Below are 25,868 nucleotides of genomic sequence, written 5' to 3'. Positions count from 1 at the left end.
TATGCCAATATTACTTTATTTTGATCCATGTTTTTAAAAAAAAACAACATTAACTCTCTCCATAATTCTCAAATTTGTATTTGAGTACTTTTGAATGATTTTGACTCCTAACTTTGGAAATGCAAATATAATAAGGCTGAATAAAAAGAGTTCAATGCCATCAAACAAAATTTAAAAAATACGTCAATTTATGACAATCAGCTGATTAGCATTTTGTTTTGACAATTGAGGTCACATCTCATCACAAGTCTGTACTGTACATCAGATGTTTCGATGTTTTATTTATAAAATACCGCGAATAAATAAATAAATAATGCTCGGAGCTGTTTCATAAACATTGCAACGGATCCTTAAACATTTGTATATCGTTTTTGTGTTGATAACACAACTGTGGCAACATGACCGCGCGATTATTGTGTTCGATTTCTAAAAGAATTCCTCATGTTTGTATTGTTGGCGCTGGTCCCGCGGGCTTTTATGCTGCTATGCATATCACTAAACACTTACCAAATGTTAATGTGGACATATTAGAAAAACTACCTGTACCTTTTGGACTCATAAGGTAAGTTCATTAATTATGAAACAACTTTTGTAATAAGTAATAAGTAGTGTTCTGTTTAACGAATTACTTACAAACATCTTGTTTGTGTAAATGCGATCTGTAAATTATCATAAATTTATGTAGCATGGCATTCGTCTTATGAAGTATTTAATTTTTCAAAATCATCATTAATTCATCTGAGATAATGATACTGATACCGTTAGATTTTTTTCATTGTTTTCTTAAATGTTAATTATCCTATCATTATGTTCCATTGAGACATTACATATTGACAAATATGGAAAGAAATTATCTTATTAACCAGAAAATGTCATTTTTTTATACACTCCTATGGTTTAAAGATATTTAGGTCTAACTAACAGTCTTATTTACATATATTTAAAAAAGATTCAATATATTTTCAGATATGGAGTGGCTCCCGACCATCCTGAAGTGAAAAATGTTATAAATCAGTTCACAAAAGTAGCTCAACAAAACAATGTGAACTTTTATGGCAATATAGAACTTGGAAGAGATGTAAACCTTGCTCAATTACAAGAACATTATGATGCTGTACTGTTGGTAAATAATATTTCCATTGTGCCTTTAAAAAAGAGCTTTTAATAGAAATACTAAAAAAGATGTAATCCACATTACTTTAACAAAAAATATGTGGCAATGATGATACTGTAATCAAATAGCGAAAAATTCTACCAGATTTTTCAACTCAATCAATCTTTCTTGAGCAATCGTTTGTTTTATGCAATAGTTCTTTAATTATTGATCCATTTTGGCTGTTAACATTGTGTTGAGAAGAAAATTGAAGTATTTGTACAATTCAGGTCCTTTCTCCCATATTTTACAGTTACCAAATAACGTCAAGGAAATTATATTTAATTCCAGACTTATGGTGCTGAAGAAGATAAAGTTTTAGGGATTGAAAATGAAAATGGAAAAAACATTATTGCTGCACGCAACTTTGTAGGCTGGTATAATGGTCTGCCTAGAGATAACGACCTTAAAGTAAGAAAAGATCAATATTACATTTACTATTAACATAATGTACACCATTTAACAAATATTTGGGATAAAAAGGCATTTTCGATTTTGTTGTTCTAAGCCAAGCAATATGTAAAATATAAAATAAAAATAAAATATTTGAAATACTATAGTAAAATAAAATGACTTTTCAGGTTGATTTATCAGGCCACTCTGCAGCCATTCTAGGACAAGGTAATGTAGCCTTAGATGTGGCTAGAATATTACTATCACCTATTGATGAACTGAGAAAAACTGACATCACTGAGCATGCGTTAAATACCTTAGCTGAATCAAAACTGAAAGAATTGTACTTTGTTGGTAGAAGAGGACCATTACAAGTTGCATTTACAATCAAAGAACTCAGAGAACAACTTAAGCTCAAAAGTTGCACAACTGTTTGGAGGCAAGAAGATTTTGCTGGAGTTAAAGATGTTGTTGCAAGTCTTGCTAGACCAAGGAAAAGATTGACTGAACTCATGCTAAAGTCTTTAAATGAACAGTCAGTATCAGACACTAAAGACAAAACCTTTAAGCCTCTATTTTTTAGAAGTCCAAATAAGTTTATTGTCAATGAGAATAAAGATTTGACTGGAATTGAATTAATTTGTAATAAATTAGAAGGTGATAAGGTAGAAGAACAAAGATGTGTTCCTACAGATATGAAAGAGACCATAAACTGTAGTTTAGCATTCCGAAGTATAGGTTATAAGAGTATTAAAGTAGATAGTAATTTAGTGTTTAATAATAATGGTGTATTAATTAATGATAGAGGTCGTATAAATCAAAAGGACTCGAAAGGCTTAGCAAAGATGTATGTTGCTGGATGGTTGGGAACAGGCCCTGTAGGGGTAATATTACATACTATGGGTAATGCTTTTCAAGTAGCAAAGACAATTTGTGAAGATTTAAATACAAGTGATACAAATAGCTTAAAAGGTGGATTTGAAGAAGTCAAGAAGATCATATTAAAGAATAATAATAACATTGTTGATTGGAGGGGTTGGGAAAATATAGACAAGTATGAGACTGAACAAGGCAAAAAAGTAGGGAAACCACGCGAAAAAATTTGTGACATAGAGAAAATGTTAGAAGTAGCTAGAACCTAGTTGTAAGGTCATTATACTTGAAATAATATTCTTAAGTACAATTTTCATATTATAATTTTCTACCTCATTACAGTTACTTATTAAAATAATATTTCGGAACCTTGTAAAGTGAATTTTCGTTAAACATTATTTTAAAAAATATACGTGACAGCATCAATATACAAGAATTATTGACACCTGATTGTAACTTAGCTTTTCATAATAAAATATTGTAAATATTATTTTATAATAATAATATTGGATTTATTATCATTTATACAAGAGTAAATAATATTCTACATGGAAAATAAGGTGCTTATTTTTGTGTAAATATATTTTGTTAATATGTTTGCAAAAAAATTAATTGGTTTTATTTCAATGCTTTGCCTACTTCCAAATATTTTCAATAATTTATTCTCATAATTTTATAATATTCAAATATTACAGGATGTAGAATTGACAGGTTTCTTTAGCGACGGAAAGAAACGGATAGATATTGTTTTAGTAATGGAAGAAGGGAACTATGAAGAAAAAATCGATAAAATTAAGGTTGATTTCCTAATTAATGTGATCAAAATTGGACTTGAAATTGAAGTAGAAGCAGCTGTGGTAGGTTTTACTGAATAACTAAAAATATTTATCGATGAGAGCACCAACATAACTGCATATTTATACAATTTGTATAAGATTTTAATTCCAAGTGGGAGCCAAATTTAAATGCAATGTTTGCATCGTTTATTTATAGCCACAACATGTAGTGATGGAGATAAGTAAAACAATGTGTCTACATTTAGAAGTGTTAACCGTTATTTGTGAAAATTCTGTTGTTTTTTAGCCGGCCTAATTATTTGGATGGGCGACAAAGTCATTTACTTAGACTTAGAATTTTTTCGCTATGACATCCTATATCTATGGACAAAGTGTTCTGGGAACTAACCTCTGTTCAATTAGTAGCTGAATTTTTTTTTCTTTCATTATTTTGTGAGTAATAAAATTAAAACGTTTCAGAATCGACATCATGCAAAGTTAAGATTCATTAAAATTCACGCACCCAATGCCCTTATTGAAGAATACGGCATTTATTATAATGTTCGAAAGTATTTTAAGGAAATCCATAATCAATTTATTAACCCGCACCAAAATCTTTTAGGCATGAAATCCGAAAAACAGTTAATTAAAACCGTTAGGTCAGTGCTAGAATTATTTACACCAAATTAATGTATCATTTATTAGAATAGTTGGGTATCATCATGGTTGATTGAACTATTTTTTCTAAATTATAGTATACTCATAGATTAGAAAAGATTACTCACTCCTAACAAGAAAATGTACCCAGTTTTGAGAATTCAAATAGTTGCGTAAAAAAGTTTTGCCACGTCTCCATGCTAAAATGTCCCTAAAATATTTGAAATAATTATTTATTTATTACGTACATTACGCAGTTTAGTTATTTATTCGTAAATTTTATCTAAAAATATTTTTATTTGTCAAGAATTAAAAAAAAGAACTTACTAAAATAAGCCGTTTGTGGCTTCATTCAATATCAAGGCGGCGAAGTATCTTTACTAATCTATGAGTATACTATACATTACTACTATATATACTATTTGTTGCAGAAAATATTATCCCGGCCCACTTAATTATTCAAACGTGGAAAGAAGTACAATTGTTTATCATATTCTCCTTTCATTACCGTTTGGGAATAATGGTAACTTTGTTGGATTAGAAAGGTTTGTTGCGACTTGCGATCTTAAAGACGCACAGACATGAAAAATGTTGTGTAATATAGAGGTTCTATTCTAAGCATTATATGATTGTTAACAATAATTTTATTATTGAAAGCAACAATTTCAAAGATAAAATTCTATTGCAAGTAATATTTTTTTTTTAATGATTTTAACGGATGAGGAATACGCTTCCCCGTTGATCTTTTTATATAAACGAAATAAGTTACCTTTTATATAGTTAGCTAAGTATCTACTTATGTTCTAAAGTTATTCTAATTTATATTAATGTATTTTTTATAAATGTGGGTTTTGCTCCTAAAATGTTACAGATTAATTGAAAGAAACATCATAGTTGATGCGTATGCGTTGCATGACGGTCCTTATTTTTTTCCACGAAACCAAATTCCGATTAAACTTAACAGCAGGCAGGTAAATATTCTTTATAAAATCTGTGTTTTATGAATTATTCCACTAACATAAGAAATACTTTGTGAAATGCTCGAGTTTTAAACATTGCAAAAATATATCTACATCTATATCTTAATTATAAATTCCAGGTTCTTTTTTACAACTGGGTGGGGAAGAGAAATATCTTCAAAAGACAACCATTACACTTGATACGGGAATATCTTGGAGAGAAAGTAAACTACATATTATTTATAAATAATCTACCTGTAATAGCATTGTTTTAATTTAAAACAGAAAAAAGATTCTCGTTATTTTTCTTTTTTATAAGAATGGATTAGCAAACGAGCTTGGATTCCACCCAATGGAATATTCACAACCGTCCATGGAGATCTGGGACGGGTGACCAACGCCATACAGCACAGTACCCTTACCATGAGTTTTCAAAACATCCCACAATTTTACGTTACGTTTACTCAATCCATTATTCTGTTCCGTTTGCTGTAGTAGACTGAGTTAACGTAACAATAAGTAAGAATTAGGTAGAAATGGGCGTGGCGATGGTACTGCCGGAGTCGAACCACAAAGGATTCTACCACCAAACCACCTCTACCAAACAACTTCTACCACCTGTTTTATAAAGTTAGTTTTGTAACTACATTCATAAAGCAATAAAATATTTCAGGTAGCATTTTACTTCGCATGTTATGAATTTTTTAATATCGCTCTGATATTTGCTATGGCACTGGGTGTTTATATAACTATTGAAGGTTTATACGATATTGACGATGACGGAGTAATGTAAGTAGGTGATTGATAAATAATAAGTATATGATAATAAGAAAATTATTTGCAGTGTTCTATAATAATAAAAGAAAATTATAATTTTTATTATGGTAGTTCAATATATGAATCATGAAATCCATTTTTTTACTGATTAATGCTTATTATGTAGGTACGCACTGGTTTAAAATTCCTAAAGCATTTTGCTTGAAATCAACTGCGTTTCATGATACTTATGTTTTTTTTTAGTGAGGAAGCCTGTAAAGAAAATAGTACAAATTCTGACAATATTAAAAAGGTGTGTCCGCTATGTTGGGACTTTAACGTATGTCCGTTTCGTAATCTAACAGATTTTTGTGCTAAAGTTACTATAATAAATTTCATCGATAATCCGTGGACCATGATACACTGTATTTTAATCAGCTTATGGGGTAAGTATGAACTTGTAATATCTATATATTACAGTTGTTATCCGATATGTACATAAGTATTACTAGACCAGTGCCGATACCTTTAAAAATGGTAAAAAATGAAAAAAAATTACAGTAGGATGAAACCCATTAGAAAAGGAGGGAAATATGATCAAAATGAAAGGAAAAATAAATTACAGACGATCCGAGTTCGGGAAGTGGAGGGGGTGAGTTTTTAAGGGTAAAAAATGGTTTATCTTGATTTCCGGCAAAACTACAAGTCCTATGGAAAAAAGTTAAATGGCAAAGTTGTAGATAATAAAAAGATCTACAACTTTTGTATTTGCAATTTTTTCACATAACCTCAAAATTTTGGTGAAAAATTCAAAAAACCAAGTTTTTGGTTTTTTATTTATATCTTTTTCAAAAAAATTTTTTTTTCTACGAAATTTGGTGAAAACTTACCTTATTATGTCCCAAATACACTGTAATTTATTTGATTAAAAATATTTATTTTTTCGCCTTATTTTAACTTTATATCAAAAAAGCACCCTAATTTTCAATCGAAAATTCTGACGTCAAAATATCAGCTTTTTTCAAAAAGTTTGGCGGCTTTTTGTTCGTTGAAATATCTACTTTCTGATGGTGTAAAAAAAAATATACATTACTATAGGAAATGTTCTCAGAAAATGCAAAAAATTGAAAAAAACTCAAATTCGAAATTTTTTTTTTAAATAATATTTGTAGATGCCTATTTATTGCTGTTTTAAGATAATTTATATACCTGAGTGACCTTCGGTAAATTTTAGCCCATTGTCAGTTATTTCATAGAGAAGTGGGGACGGACCTAGGAGGGTCTGGGCCTTACTACATACCTGCTATTTCGTAGCAGCTGTAAAAACCGTTAGCCAGTATTCGAGATACAGAGCAGTGTACAACATCGTTTTTAAAAATACACGTGCAGGCTGAGTTATTCTAAGTGAATTGTGAGAAATTTACTTTATTCAAAAAATCGTTTGGAATCTACATAGCAAGGTAAATAATATCTGTATTTTTATCTATATTAATCAACTTTAAAATAAAAATAGTAATATTTTCTTTCATAAATAGTATGTGTTCAGTATTTCGGACTGAACTGGCCGAAACACTGTTACAGAGCATATTATCAGCTTCAAACTTGGTTGGGTAACGAATTGACAGCAACAGATTGGGGCTGGAAGCAGCATCAGCGTGGCATTATGCCCAAATTTACAGAAAAGGATTTAATTCCGGAAGTATTGCTCAAAACTATTTGCTGCAGCTGTGAAACTGGATGTAACAGTTTAAAATGTGGCTGCCGAAAACATGGTTTAAAATGCACAAATTTATGCACTAATTGTCAGGGTTCTGAAAGTTGCTCCAATATGGAAGAAAAAATCTACGAGGAAGTAAATGATTCAGATGAAATTGTGGATGAAGAACCAATGCAGACTGGTAATAACATTCGAGACGAAGATTATGGTCTTGAAGATTTCGACGATCAACTAGAGTTGGAAAGGTTTGTCGAATCTAACGATGAAGAAATGCCTTCAAAGAGACAAAAACTAATGAATAACTGATTAGAAGTTCAGATAAGGTATTATAAATAACAAGATTAACGTTTTTGAAAAAAAAAATATAATGAATAACGTAATCAGAATTAAGTATCTAAATTCAATAGTACGATTTACATGTATATTTATATTGTATGAGATTTTCTATGACATGAATGTAATTCGAATGAAATTAATTAACTTTTTAACTTAAAAAAAATTGCAGCAATCACATTTTTTTGATGAAATTGTACATAATGATTAAAAAAATTTTTCGAATTTGAGTTTTTTTCAATTTTTTGCATTTTCTGAGAACATTTCCTATAGTAATGTATATTTTTTTTTACACCATCAGAAAGTAGATATTTCAACGAACTAAAAGCCGCCAAACTTTTTGAAAAAAGCTGATATTTTGACGTCAGAATTTTCGATTGAAAATTAGGGTGCTTTTTTGATATAAAGTTAAAATAAGGCGAAAAAATAAATATTTTTAATCAAATAAATTACAGTGTATTTGGGACATAATAAGGTAAGTTTTCACCAAATTTCGTAGAAAAAAAAATTTTTTTGAAAAAGATATAAATAAAAAACCAAAAACTTGGTTTTTTGAATTTTTCACCAAAATTTTGAGGTTATGTGAAAAAATTGCAAATACAAAAGTTGTAGATCTTTTTATTACCTACAACTTTGCCATTTAACTTTTTTCCATAGGACTTGTAGTTTTGCCGGAAATCAAGATAAACCATTTTTTACCCTTAAAAACTCACCCCCTCCACTTCCCGAACTCGGATCGTCTGTAATTTATTTTTCCTTTCATTTTGATCATATTCCCCTCCTTTTCTAATGGGTTTCATCCTACTGTAATTTTTTTTGGTTTCAAAAATTATCGGCACTGGTCTATACGTGGAAGACGTTTTTAAACGAATAGGGTGATTTTCTATATTAACTATGGAAAATTTTGTACTATAAATCCACACACTAATATATAACAACACCTGTATAATATTTAAGACCTACCGGGAATCAATATTTTCAACCGAGATTTAACAGAAATCTGAATTCGGGATTCTGAATACCTAAGTACGAATAATGAACGTCAAGGATTTATCTCAACAGTTGCAATTCGTATAATTTTACTTTGACTCTGCTTATTGTTTCAGCGATATTGTTTATATTGTTATGGCGGCGGAGGAAAAATTATCTTTCTTGGTTATGGGAATATGACAAGACAGATTCAATAAAAGCTACCAGGTAAGTGTTTGTATATGTAAATCGGTATATATCAAGATCAATTTTAATTATAAAATTAATAAACGCTAGTTGCTATTTTATGCCTACGTAAGTGCGATAGTAGTCAAGTATATTTGGAAGTGTTTTATCTATGTGTGACATTACGAGATTCACGAGTTCAGGAGAATTTAAAAATAATTAATTATAACTTGTTTTAGGGCTTATAAAATCGAAACACCATTTGTTCTAGATTAGATAACACTTTAAGAAATTTGAAACAATTTTCGCAAAACTACAACATTTTGTGCGATATAATTTGGGGTTATTTAAAGTAACCCTTTAAATACTTAGTTCATTTTAGTTTGTTTTCAGATCAGAATTTCAAACCGACGTTAATAATATAAAGACATCAAAACTTACTGGTATTGTAACTGATACAGACAGTATAAGTATAAGGACTTTTCGGTTACTTCTTACAGTATCCGCTTTAGTCATGTGGGTAAGTTAGTAGGTACCTAAGTATTTTGTAATAGTAATCGATAGCACAGGAATAAGTTACAATCGAGTTACAGCTAAAACGATACCTAACAACAACAAAAATTTACCTATTTCAAATAAAAATATATTTGTGTTATTAGTAAAGGCTTTTTATCCTATTGAAGGTCCTGTTAGTTATGGCAATAGCCATTATTCTCCATGTCTGGAAATATCTGCTGTCCGCTGAGTTCTATAAAATAAACAAAGCGTGGAGAGATTATTTGGCAGTAATCACAGTAACGAGTATCAATGTCTTTATCATGAACATATTACAAATCGTAAGTACATTCTTTTTTTATAGTATTAGTAATAATATTCAAATTATTTAATTATAGTATTGTTAATAATTGTTATTAATAGTATAGGAGTAGCAGACGAGCATGCAGTCCACCTGATGGTAAGTGGCTACTGCCGCCCATGGACATCTGTAATCAACCCCAGATAGGATTAAATTCCTACCTGAGGTCGGTCACAGACGCTCCGCTACCTCTGAGGACTAAGTTGGTACGCCTCGGAGAAGTCTGTCTCCCTTACCACATCCTTCAAAACGGAACACAGCAGCGCCTAACTCAGCAGTGTTAGGCGCGCGCACGTACGCCGCGGAATGAAGATGAATCTCCCCGTTCCTTCATTCGAGTTTCGCACCTGTATGTTTACACTTATTTTCGTGCCTAGAATACTACTATATTAGTTTTAGTTCTTTTAGATTATATCTAATGTAATAATGAGATGTGTCTCGTGCCGTAAGGCGTGGAAAGTAGGGTGGAAAATGTGACAAATTGATTTTTATATGAAGGATATTTTGCCGGCTTGCTTTCTGTGCGGCAAAATTAATGGGAGCCTCCGGTAAGAGGGGCTTTATGAGGCGGCAAAACGTATTTCATTTGCCGACCTATTGTCAAAAGACGACATATTCAACCTTCTCCTTGGTAGAATTTGCTGCGCATAATGTACGCTTAATGTTTTACATTTTATTTTACAGGTTTCTCGCAGTTTGTCATATCAGCTAACACGTTTTGAAAATCACAAGACAAATAATTCATTTGAATCTTCTTTAATAATAAAATTATTTGGTTTTGGGTTTAATTGTTATTTTTCACGATTGATATCTTATTATTTTTTGGTAAGTACCTAAATCTATATTTGTATAGATCAGTTACGTACATACTTTTCTTTTTAGCACCCTTTTTGAACGAGCGCTTTATTATTTCCTATTTCCTGTTCCGATATGCTCCTTTTAATACTCTTTTGACATGCTTATTCGCGACTTTATAAGCAGATTTATTACTAAGCAGATAAATTGATTTTATATTTTTGTTATGCCAGAATGTACTGTACACATATCCGTCGGACAAAAGTCGCTGGTATATGTTTATCGGGATCGGTATGGTAAATTGTGGTCCTGAAAGCTGCTTGGACGAATTATGTGTAGCGCTTGTTGTAACCATTTTGTTTAAAGAATACATTAATAAACTTCCTGCTGTCTTTTTAAAGTAAGTTTACGTCATATATCAGAATATAAATTCCTTTATTTGATTGCCCATTTTACATTTATTCCTTTTCTACGCTTAATTTGATATTTTAAAATGTAAATTATGACTTTTATCACGCATTTACAGTATAAAAACCGACTTCTCTTCTTCAACGCGTAATTTACCTTGTTGGGAGAGAGAATATCTATTACAGCCTTTAACAGAATCCGTCCTGATTGAGAAATTTTGCGATTTAGGTAATTTTGTGCATATAGTTCATTTGCTACATTCTTTCAAAGTAGTTTTGCCCTTGTCTTAATATTTTTGTTTTAGTGTTGAAGTTTACACTGGTCGGATTATTTGGCACTATATTTCCACTGATTCCGGTTCTACTTTTCATAAGTGGAATCTTAAACATCAGGTAAAATACTCCGTGACTAATTTTAACATTGGTTTTGTTAAGTTCTTGAGTAAGTATATGAGTAACCGACTCACACTTAACTGCTAGTTCCTATTGGAAGCTTGATCTTGCTCCTTCTTAAAGGCAAATCCTAAACTAGAGAGAATCTATTCTACTGTATCTAACGTTAATAACTATGTGTTCAGAACTTACTTACTGCAAGTTGCTATGATTTACTGCTATTAATTAAAATATCGTATACTTATAACAAAATTTATTTGCTTCATTATTCTCTCTCACATTATTTTATCGTAAGCATGTTCATGTACTTTACCATTTATTGCCGTAAAATTATACTTTAAATACGCGACATTTGTTATTTAATCCGCTTTAATATTTTGGACGCCTTAAATGCTTATAAGTTTTTCTTTGCTTCCTTCTTGTTTTTAGATATGAGGCTCGTCTATTTTTAGTGGGCAGTCGACGACCCCTTCTGCGACAACCGACGAGTCAACATATCTGGCTCAAAATTATGTTTGCAATCGTCTACACTGTGCCTTGTTTCAATGTAATTCTTCTATAAGAGAAGTATCTTTTCTTTTGCCTTTTCTTTACCTTTACTTTTAATTATCTTCTATCTGTACTGCACTGATTGATGTTTGTCTAGTATTCCTGTGTTGCAACCGTTTTAATTATTTGGATAGAGTACTTTTCAGGCTTTTGGAAAGAGAAATTAGTGCTTAGTAAAAAATTCTATCATAGTTATCATAAAACTCATTTCAGCCATAGTAGAGATAACAAATTACAAACTTAAATCATATTTTGTGATACTTTTCAAAGATATAAATTTTATTTCTAGACTGTGGCAATGACTTGGATGACCACAATGCTTCACTATACACGCACGGATAATGTGACAAGTTATTTTATGTCTAGCATGGGAACATTTGTTACAGAGGTATATTTTTCCTTTACGCCCTTAATAAAATCAACCTGGATAGGTTGATTTAATTTTCATCGAAAGTTTTATTTTGATCGGTAGTCGTAGATATAAATTGACAATTTGTAGTACCTACCTAGACAAAATTTTGTAGGCAAGAATTGTATATCGATTTTAATAACAACGGACGTTTTAAGTAGGTAGATAAGAAAGTAAATATTCATACAGAACAGAGTAATAGAACAAAGAGGTACTTAACCAATTTGTATTCCTGAGGTAGAAATAGATAAGAGTTAAGACTATAGAAATATGTTACTATATAGCATTAGTACCTAACAAGGCTTATGTTTCAGGACTATAAAAAAGTAACAGGCCCTGGATCCCCAGCGGAAGCCCTGGAAAATTACGAGGGCTTTGTTCCAGCCGAGTGTCTGTTTCCTGGTAAAAAAAAAGCTTTTATTACTAACATTAGATACTTGCTAATTTTTAGCAAGTACCTAATGTTATCAATGCTACATATTTATCGTATTTCGCTTCTTTTACGTATAATTTTACAGGATTAAGGTTTCGATCCAAAAACCTTGATGGTGAATATTATCCAATAGAAAGGTTTTGGCGAACCAAATACGACAAACACTTATTAATGTTGGAAGTGGAGGTAACTTTACGTCGTTTTTTTAATATTTAATAAATTCTATTTGAAATTCACGTCCGATATTATATCTTTTATTATTTATCTATATTTTATTTTGCTATTTCTTTTATAGTCCTGTATCTTTGCTCACAAAATTCATTAAAATTAATATAGTACTCATTTGAAAGATTACCTCTTACAAATAGATTAAACAATGATTACTATTGTCTTCATACAAATCAAATAATATTAAACCAGAGATTTTTATATAGGTACCTACTCTGTAACTAATTTGTTTCTACCAAACGGTTGTAATGAACTGGATTGAATTTTATCATTAGCTTATTTAATTTTCAAGTCAAAGAAAGTATAATTCAAATTTACTATCTTTTTCCAGCATGTAGCATTGTTATTGATGATCATACTTCACTGCGCGATCCCCAGTCATCCCAGAGACGTATCCGACACTATTGCAATAGAGGAGAAAATTAAAAGCCGTAGAAGAATTGAAAAAATAAAATAGCAGAATATCCACAAAGAAGATCCTTCCGTCCTTCCTTCTTTTTTCTTTTTTGATTATGGAAGAAGTTTAGTTTTTATGTCTATTCATGTCAACTGTCTTTGAGGAAGTCAAAATGTCATATTTGTTTATTTTGACTACTTTTTAAGGAAGCTATAATAAAGAATACGTTATATTTATTCTTCATTATTTTATAGTACTGTTTAACTTTATGCAAGATTTTTCAAGGTAGGACGAGGCAGACAGAATGAGGTATTTGATTTTCTGTTGATCTTCTTAGATAAACATAATTATATTGAACTCAGAAAAAGTATTAATAAAGCGTTGAAAATTATTTCCAACTCGTTCTTTTTACATATATTTGGGATATTTTTAATAATATCTTTGTTGGTTATTATAGCCAGTACCTACAAGAAGAGCTCAGTAATAATATCCTTTCTATGCGAGTAACGCAAGAGTATTCAATGTATGTTAATAAGGGCACCGAGGCTAATGATGTCATAAGAAAAGTAAGTAAGGACGTTTTCCACTACCAAAAAAAAAAAATCTGAATCGAAACAGAATAGTTGTTAAAACTAAAATAGAATCTGAATCAATCCGTCCATCCGTTTTAGGTCCCATTGTTAGAAAATGTATTCACAGGAACATTCAGGGATGGTCTGAGACGTATAGATGTGGTACTGGTAATACAAAAGCCTAGTACGCCTGTAATAGATGATATGAAAATCGATTTCTTCACAAACATCGTTAAAACGGGACTTCAAATTGAAACTGAGAACGGTGTGGTACGTAGAGACGCGTTTTTTTGGCCTCTCGGTCGAGGGGTCCGAGGGTCAAATCCCACTCTGATTTAAAAATTATGTGCGTATTATAAATTAATTATCGCTTGCTTAAACGGTGAAGGAAAACATCGTGAGGAAACCTGTATACCTAAGAGTTTTGGCTTATACGTTTGGCTTTGGTTAATACGCACTTGGCCAGCGCGGTGGACTATGGCCTAATCCTTCTCATTCTGAGAGGAGACCTAGCAGTGGGACAGTAAAGTGTTGATGATGATGATTACTAGTCATTTACTTTTAAATTTTATTTAACCGTTCATTATTGCCTTAAATAATTTTCGAGTCTCAAGGTCTACATCTTCAAAATCGGATCGTGTATTTCAGATGTCTTGTCATCAAAATTTAACGTTCATAAAAATTCATGCTCCCGATTCAGTTTTGGAAGAGTATGGAAAGTTGTTCAATGTTACGAGCCATTTTAAGAACAGTAGAGTAGATTTTATTATCCCAAAACGAACACTCATGGAAAATATTTTTGCTTTCACGAAAATTCAAAATGAAAAAGAATGGATAAAACTTATCAGGTATGCATGGAAATTAGAAAACACAACGAGATATTCCTTTACATCTTTTGAATTTAAGTACTTAATGACTTTCAATTTAATGGTTTCTTTCGTTTATTAAAAGTCTCATATTCAGTTTCGCATGATATAGAAATAATTATCAAGAACCTCTCTTTTACTCCAACGCTGAACGAAGTCTTATAGTTTACAAGATACTCCTTCTATTGCCTTTTGGTACCCATCAGAATTATTTGGGGTTAACCAGGTAAGACCTCATTGGTTTTAAACAATATTACCTTAATGTCCAACCTGTTCTTATTCCTTTTGGGTCAATTCGTTCCAATTCCTGTTCGGTATAGTGTCCAAGACTTATTATAGTTATATATGTATGGTACATGTTTGGTATCATACAAATTGCGGTGTAAGAGTCAGATGAACGTATGTACAAAAAATCAAAAATGGTTTCTTTTCACAAAACGATCCACAATGTAGTCTTGTATGAAATGGCAAAACGACGTAACGCTATATTGAATATTTTTATTTCAACTACTGTATATTATCTCTATTAATAATCTGGTAAAGTTTGAAGTGGCGAATTTTCACACTATTTTTGCTCTCCTGTAAAATTGACAAAATGTAGATACGTTCATCTGACTCTTACGAAATAAGCATACGGTTAGACCATTGCGTTGTTTTGAATACAGTATACTCGTACATATCTTTTGTATATTGGCCATTTAATTTAATTATACGTCCAGGCTAATAAAAAAGAAGATCATTCTGGATGCATACGCCCTTCACGACGGACCCTATTTTTTTCTTCCTAATCAAGAGATGTCTCAAGTTAGTGCTCGTCAAGTGAGTAGGCACTTCACCAATTTTGAAAATATATGTATACATATGAATTTGAGCTTATGAATAACGCCCATTAATATCAAGCAATTTTCGCCTGCCAATGATCTTTTTCGATCAACAGATTGGTTATTAATAACGAGCATAAGTTACCTAATAAAAATCTTCTTACTTTCTAGATATTATGTTATAACTGGGTTGGATTAAAAAACCTTTTCAAAGTACAACCTCTTGATCTAATTCATGAGTACTTTGGACCAAGGGTATGTAGTACACTTTATTAGTTCCCATCAGATACAAAACAAAAGCTTATTACTTAGTACTTTGTTGTAATCTATTTGCAACTTAGGTTATAAAGGTTTTTCTTTTCAGATGGGCTTCTACTTCGGATTTTATGGGTTTTATAACCAAGCCCTAGCAGTCGCTGCATTAGCCGGTATCATAACTACATTTCTTGAAATTTTCGATACCACGGATGAAACTCTAAAGTAAGTACCTACTGAAACACAAACTAATAATATCTTAAGACATCGGTGTAGCATTAAATAGTTTGAATATAATTATCAAATTATTGATTAACATGTCTTTTCAGAAGTGATACATGCGATGCAGATGAAAATATATGGATTTGTCCAGAATGCGAAAAGTTCAATATTTGTCCATTCAGAAAGTTAACAGATTATTGTGACATGGTTTCCCTAAACATATTTTTAGACAATCCATTCACATTTTTCTTCTCTATTTTTATTGTTTTATGGGGTTAGTATACTTTTGTCAGTAAAAGATTATAAGTAAGAACGTTTATGATACGTAGATAAGTATTTAAATGAAATTAAATGTTCCAGCTACTTTGTTCGTTATATTTTGGAAACGAAAAGAACACTATTGGAATTGGATGTGGGAATTAGACAGACATAATGCAATTTTTCAACGAACTATAAGGTAATTGAGAAAAGCATTCAATAGTAAATCAATCAATAAAAGATTTCAATCAATTGCTAAATAAATCCATTTATTTCATTTATTTATTGAATCAACAATTATTTCATTAATAAATTTAAAATTAATTAAATTTTTAGTACGCATCAGTAGTTAATTTATGACTTCTACCTAAAGATTATTTTTCTTATTGCTACATTAAATTAATTTCTAGACCGGAATTCGAGATAGACGATCGTGATGTGGGAATTTCTAAGAGAACAGGTATAATCAAATTTTATGAAAGTGGGATCCGAAAGACCCTGCATTTGATCATTACGAAGTTTATTTTGCTTCTTTGTGTAAGTATACGTTTAAGTCGTTTTTGTACCTATTTTAACACAGTTAAATAAGTAAGATCATATTATTATTGATTGTTGACAACTCCCTGGCATAGTCTCCTTTTTATTTCATACATTTGAAACGTGGTATGGTTAGACCGGAGAGATACCACCGCCACGCCTATTTCTAAAGTGAATCAGTTCTTGCGTTTTAGTGGAAGGATGTGGATGTTGGCTGATTTACATATGAAGCGACCTTCTTAGTCCTTTTTTGTTTTTGAGGGGGAAACCTTCGAAAGGTACCCGGTGCCGTGGGAGCGACACAAAGTTATGTGGGATTCTTACCGCACTAAAACCCCGCCGGTGACCGTCCTCGGCGCTGCGTAAAGCGAGATCTTCAGAGGAACGCAACCGGAGTACTCTTACCGCGTTGCCCCGTCGGGCTCCGCCCAGTTGAGCATACCGCTCGCCACAACGTCTGTTATATACGACGATATGCGACCACACATACCGCCGTCCATCCCGGGGTCGCTGGTCGGGAAGGATTCGAGCCGGTTCGAGCTCCCACTCTTGCCGCCCGAAACCCCGGAAGCCCCTTTTAGTCGCCTCTTAATACAGGCAGGGGATACCGTAGGCCTATTCTGGTCCCGGAACTAAAGGGACAGACCTACTTAGTCCTAAGGACGCTATACTCTCATTGAATTATTCATTACATAACTCATTATAAATAGGACTACTTAAATAGGTAATAAAAGTTTTTAGATTGCAGGAATAGTATTTTTTATTGCTCTATCATTGTGGTGTAAGGACCAATTATGGTCCGCGTTTTCAGAAGATTATAAAACAAAGAAACATGAACTTGGATTCCTTGCAATATTTAAAATCATATATGTCCTACATATTATAATATTGGAGAAGGTATTAACATATGACGTATTTTTATTTTAGTTATGAAATGTTTACGTACCACCGATTTAAAAAACTGAAATAAGAAATAATTCTTTTTCACAGATTTGCCACATTGTATCATATTATTTAGTAAACTTTGAGAATCATAGGACTTACATTTCGTACGAGCGATCACTCGTTATCAAGTTATTTGGGTACACATTTGCCTTTACATTTTCAATTATCTTGTATACAGCTTGGTTAAAAGTAAGAACGATAATATTTTAATGCTTTTCTATAAATATTTGAACTTATTTTATCTATCCTGGGATGAATATAAATGGAATTCAATTTATTTAATGTTTTCAGGGTTTATATTTTTTGTTGCCCATTAACTCAGATTTATCTTACATACCACGGACTTTCCTTTATGAAGAATTTTTAGAATGGGTACAAGGCTTGACCATTTTCAAAAGAAACTGTGGACCATTTTCTTGCATCAATGAACTATGGACCTTGCTTTTAGTTGTTTTGTTCCTAAAGCAGATTATGTTCAGGATTTTTGATTATTTTACAAGGTACGAATTTAAAAAAAAAATGCATTAGCTGTCTTGCCAAAATCATCAATCATATTATCATAATATCAATCATGAATTTATGCCTACCAGATATTGAAATTTGATAATTTGTAGTAAGCCAAAAATGGATAGATTGTTCATGAATAATGTAATAATGGGTGTTACTTTCTTCCTACAAAGGTTAAATTTTAATTTTTTGACAGTTTAAGAACAGATTACAATCAAAAACTAGACAAGGAAGTAGAAAATGAATCTATTCCTTGTTGGGAACGTGAATACAGGTTAAACCCAGTAACTGAAGAATTGATGATGGAAAAATTTAACACGCTGGGTAATTTGCCTACTGATGATATCTTTACCTAATTATCTGTGGCTATTTCTCCTTCAATCGTCGTTAAAAAATCATCATCATATTTTAAAAATCCACAATCACGACGGTAAAGTGAAAATGGAGAAACTGAAAAAAAATATTGTTGATATAACTTTCAGCGCAACAATTTGGTTTGGTGACCTTATTTGTAGCAGCCTTTCCTCTAGCACCACTTTTTGCACTGTTGATCAATATTTGGAATATAAGGTATTTATTGACCAATCTCTAAACCAAACCCTTTAATTCTTTGATAATTGGTAATCGATTTGCTAAAATTGATTCGAAATAGAGGTATGTAATGATTTGCGCATCCATTAATTTTATTCTGTTGGCAACTGTTGAAAAATACAAATATTTGAATTTTAAATAAGCAAACTTTGAGTAAATCTTCGAAAATGTGGACGATAAAAATTCTAAAAAGCCACTTCTATTTTTTTCTTCTATCTGAACTCTGTCTTCCTGATTAGATCCGTGGAAGGCATAAGTAGACATGTTGGAGAGGTTTTGTGTTCGGCTGTAAGGTATTTATTTTATTTTGATATTAAAAATATTTTGTTAATATTTAGACACCATGCTCACTTATTCTTGCTGAGTAGTCGACGACCATTGCTGTTAAGAAGATCGGGTCTTGGGGCTTGGACTGGTGTATTTAAATTTATCTCCTTCTTGGCTATTCTGAGTAATGTAAGTTCTCATGCCTATTACCGTTCAATTCCGTATATATATATTATTATGCCTATTATCTACTAGGCAAGTAGAACGAAGTACGTGCGAACAGGAACTAGAATGCCGCCTAGAATAAGTAGTAAGGACAGTAACAAAAATATTATTACCCTTATTAACTATAGTCTGATTCATAATTAGGGGTCCAAAATGTAAACAAAGGAGTTGACCTATCAAGAAAATACGTTACAAATGGTAGTTTCTTATTTTGGACAATATTCAATTAATACAACAATAATAAAATAATAATCTAAATAAATTAAGATGAATTCACATTTTCTAATATTTATATTACCTCAATTTCGTTCCATACAGTAATAATAATAAAAACAAGGTTTATGGTAGAAAATTAAAATGTGATAATGGTAACACAATCGGAACCCAAAACATTTCTTGTGCCGTCATTTTTAAGTTTCGTAGCTGATGTTACTCATTTTCGTGATTGTAATCTAACTCGAATGTATTATCGTTTTCACAGCGCGTTTGTTAAATTGTGAATAATTGTAAAGTTTTAGTTTTTTGTTGAGTTTGTTAAAGTTTTTGTTTCTTGTTAGTTTTGACAGTGACATTTGTTTGTTTACATTTTGGACACCTAATTATGAATCAGACTATACGTAGTTACCTACAATAACACTATCTACTTAACTATCCATTCGCATAATGATACATTTCAGGCATTCACGATAGTGAGGGATACGAGAACTGTCTTACGGCTTTATTATTTTACCGAATTTGGGAGTATGACTGGATATTTAAATTACACACTTGTTAGTTTCCCAACTAAGGTAAGCCAAGAAATATTAGATGGATGATAACTAATAAATGACATAAATTAATTAAAAGTTTACACGATGTTCACTTTTTATATAACTATTTTAGTATTATTATGAATCAGAAGAATTGGGAGATGAAATTAAATCATATAAAGGTGAAATTCCAAGTGTCTGCTACTTCCCAGGTAACTAATTGTCTTGAGAAATGAAAATTCCGCCTTCGTTACACCCATAGATTAGGTTACACGGAGCAGAATATAACTTACGAGTTTTAAATATCTTTATTTTAGGGTTGTTAGCTGATGCTCCCAAAATAAAAGAAGAAGAAAAAACAATTTATGATAGTCATTCATTCTATAAAAAACCTGAGTTTACCGTTAAATACGAATTAAGCAAGATAAGATTTTATGAGACCTTATTCGTCTATCTTTATGAGGTTAGTTGAATTGAATATGTGAATCATTCACACTAGTGCTGTTATGTAGGAAATATCTATGGACCTGCAATCTAAATCTTACTCAGACAATTTTTTTCTTAACGAGTCAGTGTCCAGATTTGTTTCTTCGTCGACCATTCGGACTCCGTCGATTTGGCAAGGTTACCACTAATCATAATACCTTAACTGCCTAACGTACAATGACATGTAGCATTTCCAGATATTTACTTAACTATTAATTGTTTTTATTTTTAGCATGTTCTAGTGTGTATAGTGGTTTTATTCTACTACTTAATTCCATCTCACCCTAGTGAAATAAAAGAAACTTTGCTTGTGGAAAACAAGATTAAAGATGCCTACAATGTATATAACTAAAGACTACATTGTTAATTGTTTAATTAAGTGGCTTTTGGACTTAGTAAGTGTTCTGAATATAAGGTCAAATAAGTAGTCTATGTAGATCAGTGAAGTAGGTACTTAGTTACACCCATGGAACAGAAAAAACAAGTGGAAGTGCAAAGTAGGCGCGGCGCGGATTCCACTACTAGGCGGTGTTACTCTCTCTTGCCTTCAATCGATCAATCGAGTCTAATCGTGTTTGAACATCAGTCTGAGACATACGCTTGTCAAATTCTGTAAAATAAATAATTATGCCATATTGTGAGATTTTAGAATGTGAAAATTATAGCAGATGGAAGAAACTTAAAAATGGAGGTATTTCGTACCATCGGTGCGTACAAATTTATTTATTTTTTTCAAAAATATTGATATATCAAACTCATCAATAATTTCACACAGAGTTACGCTAAAATCTACCTCACAGCTTTGTAATAAAGTTCATTTTGAATTGATTCCATTATACCAAAATGTCTAGAAAATTCCACGCTACTCGATTAGTGATGAGGTGAATATATATTTTTTATAGATATATATTACAAAAATAAAAATATTTTATTTAGAAAATTAATCTAAAATTTGTATTTGGCGGCAAATATCTATATATTAAATAATATAGTAATTTGCGTATCACCGCAGTACCGAGGTATCGACACATATCATTTTTTTTTCGATTACTTGGGTTTATGGGTCAGTAACCTTCATTAAAACAATTTTAGGTTTCCTAAAGATGCCACCTAGTAAGGAGAAATGGATAAACGCCACGGGCAGAATTAGTTGGTTTCCAACAAAATGAAGCGTTACATGCTCACAGCATTTTCTAGAAGATGATTTTTTAATATCGGAAAAAGGGCATTGATACGTAAAGTAATAGGCTTAGTAATAGGATTCCGTTTTTACCCTTTGGGCACAGATCCCTAAAAATGGATATGCTTTTGGAAACATTTTAATTTCGTGTATTGATTTTTACGACTTCTACTCACGAAACGTACGATCTCGACACGTAACCTACCATTGTTGTACAGTGCCTCTGTTATTTTTATTACAGTTCTTAATAATTAAACCTTGTTTAATTTTAATCTTATCCCATAGATTTATTATTCACATTAGTTCACATCGTAAATAAACTCTTTTGTCACTGCTCTATTCCAGTAGGAGAAATATTACGCAAGTTTGGTCCGTAAATTTAATGTCTTTAGGGCTATAATTGCATTAAGCCCAATCACTGCCATCTATGGTTAAGTAGCGGAACTACATTTTAAAATACTAAATGACGTAAATGCTTTTAAATGTTGTAGCAAAATAAACCTTAATATTATTTGCGCCTAAGTTGTTTTTACATATTCATTCTGTATATTTTAGAATAGTTTCGAGTTAACTATAAACGACCAATAGAATGATATTTACTTTAGTAGTGTTATATGTAACAAGAAAAACGCAAGTGTGAGTTCGGGGACAACGGTTCCGATACATTCGCTCGTACTTACCACTTCTACTTGCTTTTCTTTTCTATGGTTACACCCAATTGGCTACTTGACACTTTTTGGGAAACTGTTTTAATGAATTCATATACGTATTATATATGCCTTTCATTGATCATTTTTTCGAAAAAAGGGCTTTTTATTAATAAAAAACATATTTTTATTACGGTAAACGGAACGTTACGCCAAAACAGGCGGTCAAGTGTCATTTCGTAGCGTGACGTCAACACATTGAAAATATAGAAATAACCTTCGACGCTACACATACTTCAGGGGAAATCTTGGGAATTATTTAACTTTTATTAGTACAATTGCAAGAATGTCAAATTACAAGGCGTGTTCAGTGACGATGTGTTCAAGTACGATCGCTAAATATCCTAACAAAGGACAATGCCCATGAAAGTATGGACCGCCGTCCAGAGTTGCATCAAATTGAAACTTGTTGTGGACGATGTATAATTAACCAAATACTATCACCAATAATTATTTTTCCCGGGTTCTGAAGTTATTTACCGAAATGTTACATAACCTCAACATCGAAAATATCCGACGATAGATTGATGGTCGATTAAAACTGATAGTAGGTACCTATAATGTAGTTCGACTAACATATTCCATTTACTTTTAAAGGTAGTAGATAAAAAAAAAACTAAAATAATCCTAAATAGCTAAAATAACGAATTCCGAGTATAAAATACCGCCATTTTAATTTTTAAGAACAACAATCAACATTTCGTCTTATTTTATCTTAAATGGAACCCCCTTGTTCAAAGAAACTATTCTGATCGAAAAACTATGTAAAAAAATCAAAAAATAATTTTAATATTACTTTCATTTTGATGCATGAGAAAAATCATTAGTCAAAACACTAATAGATTTTATTGAATTCAGAGTATAAAATTCCGCCATTTTAATTTTTAAGAACAGCAATCAACATTTCGTCTTATTTTATCTTAAATGGAATCCCCTGTTCAAAGAAACTATTCTGATCGACAAATTATGTAAAAAAATCAAAAAATAATTTTAATATTACTTTCATTTTGACGCATGAGAAAAATCAGTACCAAGAATGGGCATTCTCCTTTGCTTATACAAGTTCCTAAACCCAAATCTCATAAACGTTAAAGAACTTGCAGATTCTTATATGTTTAAATCCTCTGTTTGCAAGCAATGACATTTTATACTATCTATGTAAGAGAAGTATTATTGAAAAAAAGGAATAAATTTAGTAACTCTCGAGTGATTCGTCAATTCCAAATCATTGGAACGGGACGTAATCAAAACAAAACAGCAAGTGGAAGTATTCATATATTTAATATATTATATAGATGTCTATGATAAGAATAGAATTATAAGACGTCTATGAGAATTCTATTTTAAGGGCCCATTCTGTAATTAATAGGACACAATTAAAATATTTCATGACTGTGTTATTATTGATGGTGCATGTGCACTGATTAAGTTACAGGACTGTATAATTAAAAATACATGATTTGCTAATATTAGTATTTTATTAACCAATTTCTTTGTTTATTTGGTTTATATGGTTCTATTAGTGAGTACACACAGTAGAACTTTTATATATATTTATCATATGTTACACTTACAATAATTACTACAGATCACCTAAGCTAAATTTTTGTGCTGCTTGCGTGTCTGCTTTTCTTCATTACTAAAATTATTTTCTGTAACAAATGGATATATATTTTTATCACTGTCATTTTCAGAATTAAATTGCAATGCAATAATAGGAACTGTATGGTCACTTTTCTTCCTTCATCTTGTTGGGTAGGTTACGCAAGTAAAGAAGTACTATTTCCCGTGTACTTTACTTTATATATTTCAGACTGGTGCCCACTTTCGAAACTTTTGGCTCCTCACTTCTTCTAGGCAGGACAGTCATCACATTTTCATTTTCATTGATGTACCTTGTGTTCAGGACAACTTTTACTTTTCATGAAACACAAACTTGCCTTCCTCTTAAACTGCACATACTCTATAACGTCGTCACTATACGATTGTCGGGAAGATCTGTAAATATAAATATAACCAATTAATAACCTTAAAACAGTTCACATAAGAATAAAAGTACCTATATTTAAAAAAATCTTAATAATCACTTGAAGACAACCTTTCTTCTGTCTGAAGTCAGTTAAGAAATGTTTTAATTGTCCGATATGATTAAATGTAAATATAAAGAATGTTTTACTTACGTTGTTTATTTGATATTTCCATAGGTTATCTCACGGAAGTTTTTGTATCCATTATGATTTATTGCACTGCATATATGGAGATTCTTTAAGCAGGTTCACGCTATCAGCTTTAATATAGTATGGCTTCATTTCGGTTCACAACATATTATAAATTCAACCCAACTCTAACAGCAAACGATTTAATTATTATTTGTCTTATTTGGTTTCGATGTAATGACGTCACATGACATTTGAGGCAGTACTGTCGCCGTTTTGGGATTTAAAATCCACAGATAAAAAATCGAAAATTTCTTTATAAAAATTAAAATACTTAGAACGTATTAAAAAATAAACGAAATACTGCATAATTTATGTTTACTTATAAGCTATCATATCCAACATATTTCATATTTTATTGTTATAACTGTCAAGTACCCAATTGTAATCGGCGTCATACATTCTGCGATCAAACCACAGTCCTGTATTTAAATACAGCTCTGTGGTTCAAACAATCCTTAAAATCTATGTATTTCGCAAGTTGATCCATATACAGACAAAGTATACCCATCATAGACTTATGCTGTAGATGCTATAGTCGTCACAATTTAATACGCCCATTTTGACACATGTCATTGCTAGGCACTAAGCATGTGATATACAAATTGATAACCAAAGAAACCGATTTTTACGATAAATCGATTACAACCCCACGATATATTGTATAGATTACTTAATATTTTGTAAACAGAATATGTCTTTAATATTTTCCTAAATCATCTAAGTATTTAATAAAAAGGAGATAAGAATATAAATTCAGGTGTAATGTAAAAATTAAATCATGTTTAAAAGATTAAATAAAGCATCGCTCGTAAATTGTATTTTTTTTCGTTTTATCATTCACTAAGAAACAAAGGCTTGATTATTTTATTGTTGTTATGATGAAAAATGGTTAAATAGTTAATTATTCTAAGTTTCGATTATTTGAACGTTAATCGATTATGGTTTCTTCCGAATATTATGAAGCCGCAAGCTTTAGCCGTCACGTGGTCGTAAACTCCCTACTAAAAAGTTAGTTTAAAACCATCGATCTATCACCTAAAGATACGCCGCAAGCGGGCAAAACTTGAAAGATACAAAATACGTCAAGTGGTGTCAAACGGTACTCAAACGACTCCAGCCAAGTTCAGTCGCTCTCGCTCGGCGTAGTAATACACACGAATGTCACTGAACACGTTAAACGTCATTATTTTGGAATTTTAAGCCTAAAAATGCCTTCTTGTGC

At 31.4% G+C, this 25,868-nt stretch overlaps 2 protein-coding genes and 1 long non-coding RNA gene across 3 annotated transcripts; 2 read left to right on the top strand and 1 right to left on the bottom strand.

Annotated features, from left to right (window-relative positions):
- Window positions 1–225: 225 nt before the first annotated feature.
- LOC140747547 (anoctamin-4) lies at window positions 226–21,976 on the top strand. Its single transcript, XM_073080057.1, is given in 24 exon segments — window positions 226–562; window positions 967–1,123; window positions 1,445–1,564; window positions 1,735–2,650; window positions 13,924–14,081; window positions 14,460–14,659; window positions 14,790–14,903; window positions 15,397–15,496; window positions 15,670–15,753; window positions 15,863–15,978; window positions 16,083–16,249; window positions 16,336–16,432; window positions 16,644–16,770; window positions 17,512–17,667; window positions 17,761–17,904; window positions 18,007–18,215; window positions 18,419–18,546; window positions 18,705–18,792; window positions 19,152–19,269; window positions 19,983–20,093; window positions 20,188–20,266; window positions 20,372–20,517; window positions 20,773–21,247; window positions 21,633–21,976. Coding segments are annotated over 23 exon segments (3,819 nt in total). The 5' UTR covers window positions 226–398; the 3' UTR covers window positions 20,893–21,247; window positions 21,633–21,976.
- On the top strand, window positions 3,100–13,520 carry LOC140747402 (anoctamin-3-like; the record flags this gene model as incomplete). Its single annotated transcript, XM_073079836.1, has 20 exons — window positions 3,100–3,280; window positions 3,413–3,437; window positions 3,654–3,854; window positions 4,284–4,397; window positions 4,724–4,823; window positions 4,952–5,035; window positions 5,485–5,600; window positions 5,832–6,013; window positions 8,724–8,814; window positions 9,166–9,292; window positions 9,456–9,608; window positions 10,313–10,453; window positions 10,657–10,823; window positions 10,950–11,059; window positions 11,136–11,223; window positions 11,653–11,770; window positions 12,062–12,160; window positions 12,496–12,583; window positions 12,700–12,800; window positions 13,174–13,520. Coding segments are annotated over 20 exons (2,412 nt in total), but the record flags the coding sequence as incomplete, so codon positions are not given.
- Window positions 21,977–23,686: 1,710 nt separating the features above from the next.
- LOC140747546 (uncharacterized) lies at window positions 23,687–25,238 on the bottom strand. Its single transcript, XR_012102881.1, has 2 exons — window positions 24,608–25,238; window positions 23,687–24,425 (listed from the first exon to the last, which is right to left on the bottom strand). It is a non-coding gene; the product is annotated as an uncharacterized LOC140747546 (long non-coding RNA).
- Window positions 25,239–25,868: the final 630 nt, after the last annotated feature.

The sequence above is a fragment of the Epargyreus clarus genome, unplaced genomic scaffold, assembly GCF_041222505.1.
Source record: "Epargyreus clarus isolate Ecla_fem2 unplaced genomic scaffold, WU_Ecla_fem_2.2 ptg000014l, whole genome shotgun sequence".
NCBI lineage: Eukaryota > Metazoa > Arthropoda > Insecta > Lepidoptera > Hesperiidae > Epargyreus > Epargyreus clarus.
Note: the sequence above shows the minus strand (reverse complement) of the source record. Positions and strands in the feature narration are given on the sequence as shown.